This window comes from Hirundo rustica, chromosome 1, assembly GCF_015227805.2.
Source record: "Hirundo rustica isolate bHirRus1 chromosome 1, bHirRus1.pri.v3, whole genome shotgun sequence".
In the NCBI taxonomy this organism is placed as follows: domain Eukaryota; kingdom Metazoa; phylum Chordata; class Aves; order Passeriformes; family Hirundinidae; genus Hirundo; species Hirundo rustica.
In genome coordinates, this window is record NC_053450.1 from 113,489,515 (window position 1) to 113,504,590 (window position 15,076).

Sequence of the window (15,076 nt, forward strand, 5' to 3'; positions counted from 1 at the left end):
CCCTCCGCGCTCACCCCTCCTCCCCTGAGAGGCGCTAGGGATTCTCAGCAGCGACCATTGCCCTCCGCCAAGCTCCCGCCGCACAAGGATGCTGCCAGGGTATTATTTCTGTTTTCTTCACCCACTTTAAGGTTGAAAAGCCCAAAGGTGCAAGGGTAAGGGAAAAGAAGTGGTGCTGATGCAGAGGAGTGTTTCACGCATAGTTTTGCGCTCCCTACTGACATTACATCCACTAAAAAACACGAATGGAGGCTTCAGCTGCATGCCCACATGGCCAGCTTTTATTTATATAAGCAACGCAGTCTGCACAGAGAGGTCGTGGAGTCTCCCTCTCCAGCGACATTCCAAACGGACCTGGGCACGTGTTCCTGAGGTGACCCTGCCTTGACAGGGTCTTGGTCTGGACGATCTCCAGAGGTCCCTTCCAACCGTAACAGTCTGTGATTCTGTGATATTCTTGAGGGGTGCACACTAACAGGCATGACAGAGGTTTGGTAATCACAATTTTATTTACTTAAACTAGACAGTGCTAATACAAAAAGTACCGTGTTTTCCAGCAGTCACCGTGCCCAGCTCTGGAAACAGGCATATTACATCAGGACAGCAGCTACACGCACCTGGCAGAAGTTTACAGAAAACATTTTTTACAGAGAAGACATGGTAAGTCTGTTATTTTATCAATTGTTTATCTAAGCAAGTCACACAGTGACATCAATGACATCTTACACCTCTCTGTAGATCAAGAGAAAAAAATACACTGTAGAGAAGATAAGCCAAATCTCAGTGATTTGACATCTTCCAGGTTGCCAATTTTTCCTCATCCCCCAAAGACTAACTACAGGGGTTGCAAAGTACCATGAAAATAAATAGGTTACAAAAGTTTCCAGTTTTGCATTGGATTGTCAAAGCTGCTGGGAGAAGAAACCAAAAAAACCACAAGAGGCCAAGTCTGTTCATTGAGGGTTCAACAGACTAACAAAACCACAGAATAAATTTGCTAGGGCTCAAAGGAGACTGATTTCACTGGACCAAGGCCTAGATAGGCAAACAAACCAGTCAAAAAGGTAATTAAAAGAAACCCTTGGAAATATCAAAGTAAAATGAATTCTTTAAAAATCTCTTGGTTATAGCTAACCAGTTCACCTATGACAATCACCAGACATTGAAAGGAGGAAGCGATGATGGTTTGAATGAGATGCTTTGCTGAATGTTGTCTTCAGTCCCAGACTCCCTTTTGTACTTACACTTTAAAACATGGAAGGAGTTTAAAAACTGCTACTTTTCTTTTTTTCTTAACTATAAAACAGGAACAGGAACTCCACAGCATCAGATAGGTTAGGCTTTAAACGATTAAGAGAAGTAGCAGAGAAAAAGGTTTAGCCTTAGAGTTTTGAGTTTACTTTGCATCTAACGAATGCAGTCATGTATACATATAACTAACAAAAAGATGACCTGATCCTGCAGCCCTTATTCCTCAGAACACAACTGGTGCCAAAACTCATGGTCTTTTTCTTTTAAAAAGGTCAGTAAACTGGACATGAAGCACAAATTCTCATGCAGCATTATATGACAATTACAGAAAGATAATTTCTAAATCTGCAATGTGTTTGCAGCATGTACTCAAGCTATACATACAAAAAGAAGTTGCAGTCTGGAGACATGCTGACATTGCTAAGTTATGTCTAATGGTTTACTATAGATGCATAGCAAACTCATCTCTTCTTGATAAATAAAGAAACTGCTGATCAGCACAGTGAGGAGAGGTATCTAAATCAAGGTGAACGGCCAAGCAAATGCAGAGGTATTCTACGCAGAATTTATTTTCTCTGCTTTAATAGCAGCTTCAATCTCTTCCATAATCGGCACCGGTCCTGCATAGTTATTAGTTTCAATAGCTTCTAATTTCTCCTGATAATCAGTTGGCAAGCCATTCTGTTTTGCGCCCATGCAGATAACCTGTAATTAAAAGAAAAAAAAAAAAAAAAAAAGCCTTCAGTAATAGAAAGGACAGACTCCTCCAAACAATCACTTAGAGTAGGAAGACCCATTTAAGTTACCCAGAGAATTTATCTCATATAGTGTTATTTGCACCTAAGGATAGCCAAAGGCTTCTGGGAGACCACTGAAGACCAGAACAGCGTGAACAAAATTACTCTGAAAAGGCTTTTAACTACTCCTGAGATTCTGATGTGTTACTGAAGTGCACAAGACTCTCTAATTAAATTGTTAGTCAGTTATTCCATTCTTTCTTCCAGGCAGGATGATAACTTAAATAATATATGGTGCTTCTCACTCAGGTGTAACAGTAAAGTTGGCTAAAGATTTAAAAAGTAGTTATTTTTAAAACTCAGCTGTCCAAAAGACATCAACAAGTACCTAGACAGGGTACAGGAGTAACAGAAACAGACACTTAACTCAGTGAAAAAGTGCAGATTCCTTCGTTTGTTACTGCAGCTTTCCTTCCATACATAAAATAAACTAAAGTATTGGTGCAGAAGATACGAAAGAGGAAGTTGTAGGAACACAGCTTAAAGGAGACACCAAGCAAGCTTGCATATAGAAATGAACATTCTAAATATGCTTTCATGCATTTAACAGCATGCATTTCAAGGATGAAGTGTCTAGAAAAAATTAATTTTGCCACAAAAAGTACGTAACAGTAGATGGATGTAGTTCGATCACTGTTTGCTGATGCAGTCATCTTTTAAGTTTTTAGCTCTCCTGCCTGGTTAACTTAAAAAAAAAAAAAAAGCTGGGGGCAGAGGAGAAGAACAGAACTAACAACTGCTCCTGACAGGACCAGGAGGGAATAATAAAGCTGCCAATAGTGGAGGTCTGCACTTACAGCATACCAATAAGAGCTGACACACAGCAGCAGACTGTGTATTAACTCCCTGAAAAGCCCTAGAGATCTTCTTGCCACTTTCTGGGTTGGCAGGGAAGAGGTTTGTGGAAAAGTAGAGCCTGCATTCTAAGCAAGCCCTCTCTTCAGCAGTCCCACAGCAGCTGGCCTTAGCTGTGCTCCTGAAAGTCAACTCATAGGAGTGAGATCCTCAGTTTGGAGAAGGCAGCACACTTGGGATTTAACCGGCTCACTCCTGGTTTCTTTACTTCAGGCAGGAAAAGCCAGCTGCAGTGATGTCTGTGTGGCAGCACTAAAGCTGCACCACTCAGACAGACACACAGCCACAGCACCCCAGCCTGGGCATGCACAGCTCTCACAGGCTAAGCAGGTCAGGCCTGCTGCGTGACTGGATCATGTATCTCTGTAGAGCCAGTGTTGCAGAACAGTGTTGAAACAGTTCTGCCATCAAGGGGGAACCCTGCAGTGCTCTGCAATGCTGCTGGACTCCTGTGACGTGCTGGTGATGTGTCTGGTAAAAGGCAACAGCTGCACTCCCGTATTAAGTGATAGCAAGTACTTCCCAAGACAGTAAGGATCATCCACGTCCTGGGAACTACAAGTCAGGTGCTGTGTTTTCCCCACAGAAGCTTCCCTCTGTCCTTTCAGTGGAGTACATTAATTTTTCAAACAGAATTGCCTCATATATGTGAACAACATCCTCCAGAAATCCTTGCGCTGATCATAGCTAATACATAAATTAAATAGGGGCTTCCTGTAAGGTATAACTAAACCAAAATCCCCAAACTGATTTAATAGGCCTGTAAAAGCTAGCAATCTCCTGTGAGCATCATTACAGCAGTACATTGCACAAGGACTGTTATACCTTAACAGTAGTCATGCCTTCTATACTGTAATTAAAGTACTTATTAAATAGCACAGAAGTACTGCATTATAAACTTCTGTACTCTCTTTCAAAATTAAAGTGATGCAACACCTACCTTTTTATACTGTGGAGAAGGGGGACCAGAGACATAGTCCTTCATCTGGTAGCTTCGACAGGTCAGTACCTTTCCTGCTTGAGTGTGGACATTAACTTCTATTGGGACATAAATGCCATCCTCAACTCCCTCTTGCCTGTAAAAGATATATATATTCCTTTCATGTCAATTAACTGATCCATCTTTCAAACCAACGATGAAAAAAAAAAAAATTATTATAACAGAAGTCAAGGCAGGACACTGGTCTGTGCTTTAATATACTTAAAGAAAAACAAATAAAGCAAAACATATCTCAGTGCTTTTTGTGCAAACTTGTTTCATATTAAAAAAAAATGTTTCTAGAGAAGCAGCAACATTCACTTTTATAATTTTAGCTCTGTAAGAAATGATGACTTGTGATTAACCTTCGAAGTCAGAAAGAGAATACTCCTAAATTAATTACTGTGGAAGACAGGTAGTCTGAAAGAGAAACACAAGCAAGATTATCAGAACTGAGGAGCCAGACATGCGTTTCTTAACTGCCACTCCAATAAAGAAACAATTGCAAAGTTTTATCTTGCCCATTGTGTTACATTTTGATAAGGGGAAACTTGCACAATTTGTGCAACACACTTTCCAATAAATAATTCCAAACACCTTTTAACTTGCCCAAGACATACACAGCAGTAAAGAGCTAGGTCAGGGCAAAAAAGATTTTGGTTTTTAGTTAGCAAAATTATGCCTCAGAAAACAAAAACTCAAAACCAAGGCTATTTATTGTCCTCAACCACTGGCATTTAGCCGCCAATAAAAATCTGAGAAGCTTAAGCAATACAAAAGACTTTATAGCACAATTAACTTTAGATGTACTTTAGCAACAAGTCATAACATGGTTTTAACCTTGCTTGTCCAATATAATTTTTTTTTCAAAGACTAGCTACCATTTCAAGGTTATTTAATATACATAATGCAGGCCACATTAGGTGAGTATCTAGGTTAAGTGCAAGTACAGACTGGAAGCTAACTGCAGATTCAAGGCCAACAGACTACAAAATAAGTCACACAGTTGTGTGAGAGCAAGAAAACTATTTAGTTTGCTGGACTCTATGAGGCAAAGTCGTGATTTAGCCTGTAACATACAAATTTGTGAAGTACAGGGGACAAAAAAAACCACAGAAGTGTCTAAGCAAAATATTCCCCTCTCATATTTTTTTTTCTATGTATTACCTTGGTTTGTTAGCATTTCAACTAATTATATGCAGCCTCGATTACACATTCCCTTCTCTGCTTCTTGATAACAAAGCACAGACTACTTCATCCAGATTAGGAAGAGTAAAAAAAAAAAAAAAAAAAAAAAAGGCATTTTATTTTTGGATACATTGTAATTTCAGGAAATAACTTGATGGAGAACCTACAAATTAAGGAGGAGCAGGAGCACCTACAAGCTCATTTGAGTGGGTTAGGAGTGATTCTTAGAAGAGCACTGTTACCTATGATTATAAATGCCAAGAGCACATCCCATTTCCAGTTCATCATCCATGGCATCAGTGAGGCAACTGGGAAGCAGTAATCTGTAGTGCTAGTGTCCATGCTGCAGATTTTGGTGGTGTTGCAGCACTTAAGTCTCTAGTACCTTGGCAAGTATTGAAATTTATCTCCTGTCAAACAAATACCAGGGATCTGCAATCCTTCGCTATGTCAACTGTAAACACTTAGGGAAGTGTGTAAACACTTAGGGAAGTCAAAGTACAAAAATACTGTCCCCGTGGAGGGGAAACACAAAAGCAGATGCTGTCGGACAGGATCATCACACTTAGGAAGTTTATGCTTCAGGAAAGCATGGTAAATCAGGAGTTTTAAGTAAAGGTCAGCAGAAGGGGGTCAGGATGTTTAAGTGCTACTGTAAGCAAGAGCAGAGGAACTCAGAAGATTGTAAAGCAGGGACACGTGAAGCTGTCCCCAAGCACAAGCATGCCAACTAGATGCCCATGCCCCCTTGCTTGGACTCCCAGCCAGGACAAGAGTGCTCAGAGCCAGGACAAGAGTGCTCAGAGTGGCCATTACCATAAGGCGCTAAGAGAACTAGGGCAATAGTTTCTGTTGTCTTTCAGGTTCACCCTAGGCAAAAAAAAGCACATTGGAACCAAGTTTCACAGCCAGGGTTTTTAAGGACATGTTTACACAGTGAAACTGCAACAGGACCAGAGGCAGGAGAACAGTATTGAGGTAGTGCTTTCACTGGGTTTACTATGCCCTGCTCCCTTGTTTTCACGACCCCAGATTTCTACCCGAATTGTCAGAGATGAACTGTTCTGAACAAACAATCCTGGTGTACCAGAAGCACCATGATGTGCAGGCACATCTCAAAAGCTGCAAGAACCACATGATAGCAGGCAAAGTTTTGGAGATTACATTCTAAGCCCTGTCTTAGACCCTGCAAGAAGTCATGCTATTCCTTGCTTTGTTTAACCAGGTGGTCTTTTAGACCTCAGCCGGGAAGCAATGAGCTCAGGGTTCCTTGAACGTCTCTTAATTACCAGGCACAGACAGAACATTCTCCACCATGCACTGTAAAGGTGTAGTCAGGCTCTCCAATTCAAACGGGGAAACAATAACACCCCAGCTCCCTGCTTGGATGTTCCTCAAGCTCACAAAAGTTTACATCCTTAGGAGAGAAAACATATTGAGTAACTTCCTCAAAAGGTCCCTTTGCCTGTATTAAAGATCTCTCTTCTGCAATCTCGTCCTTATCCCTTCCTTTGCTGCTTCAGCTGGAGTCTACAGAGGTATACAGACAGACACTGATGTCAGTCTCAAAGGAAATTCTCCCTAAAGTAATGGGAAAAGCACCACAGGACAAATACAGATTCTAAAATCTTATAAGAGACAGGAATTTGGGAAGACAAGTTAAAAAGGAGAAAAAGAAGCATGACCTATCAACTTCAAATCAAGGTCCACAGATTGTTAAAATACCCCTAAAAGTACCTTTAGCTTGAAAACAAAGCTATTTTAATCACAGAAGTATCAGAAGTCAATACACATACTGTGAAATGGGGTTCACATATTAAAATCAAAATCATTTCTTGATTCCAGCACCATAGTTTCCACACAGCTCTTTACCAAAAATTAACTAATTTTCAATTGCTCTCAAAAGTAGAAGAAGACAGCAAAAGTTAAGTCACCTACTTATCCAGCGAACTTAAATTGCAAGTGTTCATTTTCCACACTATTCCCCACACTTCGTCTCCGGGGCTCTGAGCAATGGTAGCTGTACCTCCATGCCAGACAGAACTTGTCCTGCCTTGATGATGGCCAAACTCCAGCTTAAAATCCTGCAAATGAAAGCAATGCAGAGAATCAATTTCCACTTAAAATAAGGGCTGTTGGCTGTTCTTGACACGAAGGGGGCAGCCAAAGGACAGTAGTACATGTAGCCAGTTGGAGACACAGAAGGAAGAACAGACAGGTGCCACCTGATGCCACCTACCTGGTGCCAAATCCTTTGCAGGTTTTTGTGACGATACTTAAATGCCACTATGCAGGATCCAGGAAAATAGTAAAGGTAAAGAAGTCTGTAAGATGGTGAGCTTTGGGTCTGGTCCTCATGCATTAATAAGACTACCAATTATAAAATACCATCCCTTGTATTTTACAAGGTTTTGTGCCATCTCATCACTCATCTGAAACATTCTTGGGTATTTTTAAGTCAAGGCATGTGTCTCCTTCAGTGAGCTTATTCAGGTTTTTGCAAGTAGAAACATTCTTTTAGAAAAAAAGTATCACTTTTTCTTACATGCAATATCAAACATTAGTATATATGAAAAAGAGAATAATGGGTTATTGAATAGTATCAATGTAATTTCTCACCTGACTCAATACACTCAGTATCCTCGCCTACTTATTAGGCAATTTGTAGATCCTTCCCGAGCAGTACAGAAGGGAACAACCCCCTCTCTTCCCCCCTATATCCAAACCACCAAGCTTTAAGGAAGACTACCTGCTTAACAACAACAAAAATAAAACCCAAATCTATGCAGCCCCACAGCTTTGCATATTTTTCACGACCACCCTCTTGCAGCTATGATTTTGATTTGAAACATACACATGTACACATTAATATTCCCTCTGAGGCACATCACTCTCTTGTAGTATGTCCTAATAGATATAGGAAAAAGGTTGCAAAAAAATGAAATGGTTGGAGGCTTAAACACAGAAAACCAGCACTTATCAGAAGACAAATCAATTTTTGTGTGTGCTGAAGTGACAGCAGCCTGGCAAAGCCACACTGCTTACTCCATCAACAGAGTCATCTTCCTGCCCCATAAAATGTCCCCTATTTAACCAATTTCACTAGAAAAAGGTTTACTTAGATGCACCACGTTATTTGCACAAAAATCCAGTCAAGTCACAGACTGAAGTCACAGATGAGAACAAGTAATTGTAGGGCAGCCCCAAGGAAATACCTGGATAGAATCAAGTACTCTTACTTCAGTCTCATTAAAAAAAGAAAAAAAGAAAAAAAACAAACCCACCATTTTTTACTTTATCCCTCCAGTTATATTTTCTTGGACCTGCTGCAAGGAGCTGTATAAAATCATCAGGCACCACCCAAAAACCAGCAACAGAGATCGCACAGAAACAGCACAGTTCACGCTGGCTCTAGAAGCGGGAAACTCTAAGTTACACCATGTGTGCAACTGTGTCAGACACTGCTGGGAACACGGGGAAAAAACACAGTAGATACTTTCTTGGGTCAAGAGATTGGTCTTTGGTCCTTCTAAGTACCAGTGTAATACCCTTTATGTGCTTGTTAACCGCCCCATTTCTTAACAGTTTTTGGCTGAAGATTAACAAAGCTTTAAAAAGTAAAATTAGAGGGAAGTTTAACTGAAGCTTAACTAAAGTTTTTACTTTAGGATCCAAAGCACTCTGGTTACAGGCTGTTTCTCCTTTTTTTAAGCCCAAGTGTTCTTACTATCACAGAACAATTAATAGGAATCAGCTCCAGCCTTCCTGTAGACCCTCACTAGCATCAGTGATTTTCCAGCTGGAAGCAAGACAGTGAAGCCACCCGGCGTCACCAGGGAACATAGCAATCGGTCAGAGGCCAGCTAGAGAAGGCAGCCAACCTTCACTGGGGCAAGAGGTGCTTACTGGCTAACAGGGAAATCGACCTACAGCCCTGAGAGCTGAAGAAGCTTGCTTTTATTCCAAGGTAAGCACACACTACTAGAGCCTTTCTCCCTGCCCTCAGGGTCTGATCCTGCAAGGTGCTGGGCTCTCAGCATGCTCAGTGGAGGGGTAGCTGCAAGTTCCTCACGCTTTACAGGAGCAGGCCTCAGTGCCAGGTCGACAGTCCCAAGAGCCACCAACTATGGGGAGTTTATTAATGACAAGATTTTGGAACTTCTTCATACACTCTAATATAGATCATTTCCTGCCAGTTACCCCAAGAGAACCTTCAAGTCATCTTTAAGTGGTATCAGTTAATGCTCTGCTCCTCCAAGCAGAGCACAGTTGCACAGATCTGTACATCAACAGCTTTAATGGCCACAAGCTTGTGTTTCCAAGCCTACATAACCCTAAGCTGATACAATGGTATTTAATAACCCTGGCAGGGAGAGAACTGCCCTGTAGGGTGTATGAAGGTGTCAGCTGCAGATGTGCAGAGCTGGGTGAACGCTCCATCTGCCCATCACCCAGAGCAGGCAGAGCTCCTCACCTGTACCAGAGACACCTCCCACTAGACTGGTTTGCTCAAAGCCCCATCCAATCTGGTCTTGAACATTACCAGGGACAGGGCATCCACAGCTTCTCTGGGCAGCCTGTTCCAGTGCCTCACCACCCTCGTGGTAAAGAATTTCTTCCTGCTACGTTACGTTTCAAAGTCCGCAGTGCTCTACACACCAGGCCACGGCCTGGAAGGTTAAACCCTGTCAGATAACGCCGCAGCACTGGGACTACCACAAACATTCCTTCTGCTGTGGGCAGCCCCGGCAGCGGGCCATGGCTCAAGAAGCACAGGATAACCAGGGTTGGAAGGGACCTCCCGGGATCATCTGTCCAACCCCTCCTGCCAAGGCAGGGTCACCTCAACCAGATGACACAGGAACGCGCCCAGGTGGCTTTGGAATGTCTCCAGAGAGGGAGACTCCACAACCTCCCCGGGCAGCCTGTTCAGTGCTCTGCCTCCCCCAACGTAAAGAAGTTACTCCTCACGCTGAGGTGAAACTTCTTCCGTTTTAGCTACGTCCATCACTCCTAGTCCTGTCACTGGGCACCACTTTACAGAACCCACCACCACGGAGCCCCGCATGATCCGTGCTGGGGCCTCCCCCGCGGGAGCGACACGCGGCTCCTCGGCGACGCTCGGGCTCCCTGCAGGAATGCCGGGCTCCCTGCAGGAATGCCGGGCTCCCTCAGCCCGCCCGCGGCACCGCCGGCCGCCCCCTCACGCACCTGCAGGCGCGCCGGGGCGCAGAGCGCGGCCGAGGGGTTGCGCAGCAGCAGCCGCTCCCGCAGCAGGTTGCTGCCGTACGCGTAGTACAGGAACCAGCAGCCGCTCTCTCCGCCCGCCTCCATCGGCCCGGCACGGCCCGGCACGGCCCCGCCGCCGCTTTAACGCCGCCCTCCCGCCCCGCCTTCCCCGCTGCTTCCGCCGCCGGCCGGGAGCCGGCGCGGAGCGGGGCCCTGACGCAGAGCGGCGGCAGCGCCTGTGGAAGGCGTCGGGAGGGCTCCCGGCGGGGCGGTGACGCCGGAGGAGCGCTCCGCCCTCCGCCATCCGTCCGTCCTTCCGTCCGTCCATCCCTCCAGCCGGCCAGCCAGCCAGCCGGCCGGCAGTGGGGAAAGGCCCTGGGCCGGAGCCCCCGCCGCTGGCAGGGCTGCGGGGCTGAGGCGCACGAACCCAGCCATGAGCTCGGGGGCTCAGTGTCCTCCTTCCTCTGGCTTAGCTCATAGCATTGAAGTGTCGGTTTGAACAGCGTGGAAAAAAACCCCAAGTTTTAGGAGAAAACTTTCACCTTGATCAAAATGTACATTCTCTTTGAAAGATCATGCCAATTGTTAAAACTCTTTGAGTGCTGAAAAAAAGCAGGGTTTGGGGTGTTGGGTTTTTTGTTTGTTTGTTTTTGTTTTTTGGTTTTGTTGTGTTTTTTGTGGTTTTTTGGTGTTTTTTTTTTTTTTGTGGGAGGGGTTGGTTGTTCGGTTTGGTTCGTGTGTTTTTGGGGGGGTTTTGAAGGGTTTTTTGTTTGTGTGTGTGTGTGTGCGCGCACGCCTAGACTATTGAGAGTTCCAATAATTTAAAAAATGTTACGAAAAGCTGGTTGTCTTTCTTTTAGAAGAATGGCATTTTGATACAAAAGGGTAGCAATTAGTATGTGTTTCATTATAATCCCAACGTGTAAGATTTTTCTATCTAGAAAGAAAGATCCACCTCAGCTCGCACGGAGCGGCTCAGAGAAAACCCGAACTGGTAGCAGAGCACGCACTAACACCTGGAAAACCTGCCTGTTCCAGCATCTCAGCTGCTTCCTGTGGGGAGGAATAGACTGTCAGCGAGCAGGGCCTGCAGCCCCTGGTACCAAAAATAGCATCCTGGCCACCTCTGACATAAACAATGATGATTTGTAAATACATTCCATGAGAAGAAAAATAGAGCAGCTTTTCCCAGCTGGGAGCGCTCAGAGCAAAGTAAGATGGGATTGTGCAAAGATAAAAGGTGAGAGGATGCTGGTGCAGGCAGACAGAGCTGCACACCCATGCATGGAGGCACTTCCTCTCCTTCCCTGTCATAAGCAATGCTGGAATGGGACGGGAGGAGCCCTGATTGCTGGCTACTGAAGCAATGCATACATATGTATAACACAGCCATGGAAGTCAGTAATTAACAATAGTGTTAATGGTGAGATACCACTCATTAATGCAGTTAAAGTAATCCTCAGCACAAGTTGGCTTCCTGAGCAGAGGCAGCTGCTGCAGGACTTAGCACAGGATCCCTGGCAGCACAGTGCCCAGCCTCCCTGAGCACATCCTCATCCTGCGATATAGAAGGGAAACCTGCTCCTTCCTTCAATGACGTGTTCAGTGCTCCATTCGAGTCCCTGCTCTAGTTTTCCCAACACTGGCTTTGGGAAAGACAGATTTTTCATGAAACATGTAAAGTGATAAAAGTGACTGTGATCCTTCCTGACTAGTACCTTTCTATATTTAGGGATTATTTTTCTTATGTAGGAACCAAGTATTGTAAAGTGAGAGGGATTACACAAGTCATAGGAATACACAGCAAAACTCCCTCACTCTCACTCCTTCCAACAACCAGTACCCGAGCCTGTCCTTTGAAAACCTGCTTCTGGTATATGCTTTTAGTCCTTTTTCCCTAAGGACACGCAAATGCTCTGTCTCTCTCTCTTTTCTTCCATCAGCTTCTGAACTGTTGCCTAATTTCAACCAGAAAGCAAAGGGTTTCAAAGATATCCCAGTTTCTGCTGATCTCAAGGAAAGAGTGAAGAGGACAGCTGTGAAACCACAGGGATCCCCTGAGGGAAGCTTCCAGAGGGGCCTGTAAAGCCCAAGGGACAAAGCCTGCTGGTGAGCAGGTTTTCCAGCCTGAGTGCTTGCTGCACTACATGTTTGGGCTTTATATGAGCTGTCCTTTGTGAGCTGAGGTGGACATTTCTTTCTAAACAGAAAAAAACCTTATATAGGAATTGCAGTGAAACATGTAACAATTGTTGCTCTTTAATCTCAAAATGACTTTCTAAAAAAGCCCCAACCAGCCTTTCATAACACTTTTTAGATTATTGAAACTTTTGACATTCTGCTCAAAATAAGCCACTTTTTATCAACTCTCAGAGTTTCAACAACAATTGTGATGAATTTTTATTTTAAAGGCATGTCGATTTTGAACAAGGTGAAGCTTTTCTCCTAAAGCTTTTGTTCTTTTTCATGCTGTTCAAATCAAGACTTCAATGTTATGAGCTAAGTCAGATGACTGACAAATGAGAAGACGGAGCCCCTGATCTCATGGCTGGGTTTGTACACCAGAAAGCCTCTGTTAGCAAAGGCAGCTAGAAAAATTACCATCAAATGCATGCAAAGAGAATCAGTTTAAAACACTGCCACTTGCAATTCCAAGTATTTAATCCTTCAAAAAGGCCTTTTCAAATTAAAATCTTTTGAGGTTTCCATTTTATGCAGTCTGTACTGAATACCAAGCCTATTCTCTTGCCAAGAAACATGAGCCAATATTTCCAGGAGTGTGGTTTTGGTATGCGTGGTGTCTAGACGTAACATGATGCTAACTCAGGTGCTACTTGAACTACCTAGGTAAACCTTAGATCTATGGTGATTATTTTTCTGAAACTGATTCAATCAATTTGCACTTCTGAAATCCTTTTCTTCCCACCTGGCCAGTCAGCTGGCAGGGCAGCATGGGAGGGAAATGAATTTGCTTTGGAGTGAAAGCTTTGCAAGTCTTTCTGCTGATGTATGTCTAAATCATGACCAAATGGCCGTATGTGCATAGGAAAATACTTGGGCAGTATGGGCTGACCTTGCTTGGAAACCAAGCTTACAACAGCAAAAACAGGGAGGAGGACCTTTCCTGTAGGAATTTGAGTAGAAACCTGCCAGGCTTTGGTGGTGCTACCAGAATTCACACTTCTGCTGCTTCGTGAGCTTTCAGGTAAAAAATTAACTCTCCGGGAGAGGAAAGTGTTAAATGAAATCCTGGGGGGTAGTGTTTGAGTTAAGTCAGTCCTAGGTGATCTCCAGAGCAGCTGACATGAGACCTGTGTTAACCTGTTTGAAGCCCCAAACAATTTGGAAGCATTGTTTGCCCTTGCATGTCGCTACAAAACCTGCGCAGAGTAAGCAGTCAGGAGTACGCCTCCCGTTCGGGACCTTCCCAAACGTGGGCGAAAGCTCTGGATATCCACAGCTATTTGTGCATTGTCTGTGGAGGAGACCAGCAGGGTTATTTATGCAAAGAAAGCAGGAATTTGTTTCCATCAGGTTTTTTGCCTAGATACAATATATTCCTGAGCATATCCTACGTAGGTTTTTAGGGAGGAGAAAAAGGAAATTAGGGAAAAATAAGGAATTAGGAAAAAAATGAGGTGCAGTGGGATAAGTTAAACCACCTGAAATGTCTCTCAGTCATTCAACGTGCCTCCCCATCACTCCCTTTACACCCCATGGTTGTCACAGCATGAGCCATAATTGATACTGAAGAAAGAAAAGAGAACCTGGAGGAATAATAAGGACAACTGATGCAAATGGAGTGCGTGTACAGTCCTCCCCACAGCTTTTCACTCCTCTCTGAGGAGTCTTAGTAGGATGTGCTCTGCAATTAGTATTTCATCGAAATGATACCTTTTTGCTGCAAGATGGTTACAGCTGGTGGTAGCTTCTTAATACAGTGTGAAAGGTCTGGGGGTCTGCAGAGATTTCTTGTTCATGCAAATGAATGCAAATGATTTTACAAGGTGTCATGATGTTGCTGTGCTTGTTCCTTCCCTACAATACAGGGACCACGCTGTCCTGTAGAAACTCAGCCTCTTTCCCTGCCCTGCTTGACAGAATAGCCACTAACCCATGCATCTTCTGGCTTGACCCCACTGATTACGAGGAGAAATATCTATCATTCGTTTTTCATTTTGAAATTCTGTTCTCACATGTTTCCACAAATAGTACAGTCATTTTGGAGAGGAACACTTAGAATGGCTGGGTCTGTGCATGCATATTGACCTGCCTTTTTTTTTGCCAGAGTGAGTTTTGGGCCCATCCTGGGTCAGCTGTGAGCTCTCCCTGGCTGCTGCCTACTTGGTGTGGTTCTGAGATATCGCCATCTGGTTGGTGCCATCTGATGTCTACAGGTACTTGCCTGTGTGACTCCAGCAACTGGTTAATAAATCTTGCCAAATGCATCTTGTTTCAAGATCTGCATTGTATTGCAGAGACTGTATCTGGCACCCAGTGTTTTTTTCTTGTGTATGAATGTACGGTGGGAACAACTTAATAGTGGGAACAACAAGAAAAATTCCTGTGTGTCCGAAAAAGAGGTTGACTCTGATCATCTTTGTGGAAGTACATTCCAAATCTGTCTTTTTTTCCCCTAAGACCTAGTGTTTAACTTCCTACATTGTAAAGCTCTTCTGAATGATAGCAGTTGTCTACTGATATGACACAAATGGTTACAGGAGATTTTCTCAGTCCCTTGATAATGAAATCTCTTAGTTTGCTGTGTCAAGAGGAT

At 43.8% G+C, this 15,076-nt stretch overlaps 1 protein-coding gene across 1 annotated transcript; it reads right to left on the reverse strand.

The window, feature by feature from the left end:
• Positions 1-490: 490 nt before the first annotated feature.
• Positions 491-10,468, reverse strand: GGCT (gamma-glutamylcyclotransferase). The gene is made up of 4 exons (XM_040066644.1): positions 10,282-10,468; positions 7,009-7,154; positions 3,844-3,979; positions 491-1,956 (listed from the first exon to the last, which is right to left on the reverse strand). The coding sequence occupies exons 1-4, from the start codon at positions 10,402-10,404 to the stop codon at positions 1,807-1,809; spliced, it is 555 nt and encodes a 184-aa protein (XP_039922578.1). The 5' UTR covers positions 10,405-10,468; the 3' UTR covers positions 491-1,806.
• Positions 10,469-15,076: the final 4,608 nt, after the last annotated feature.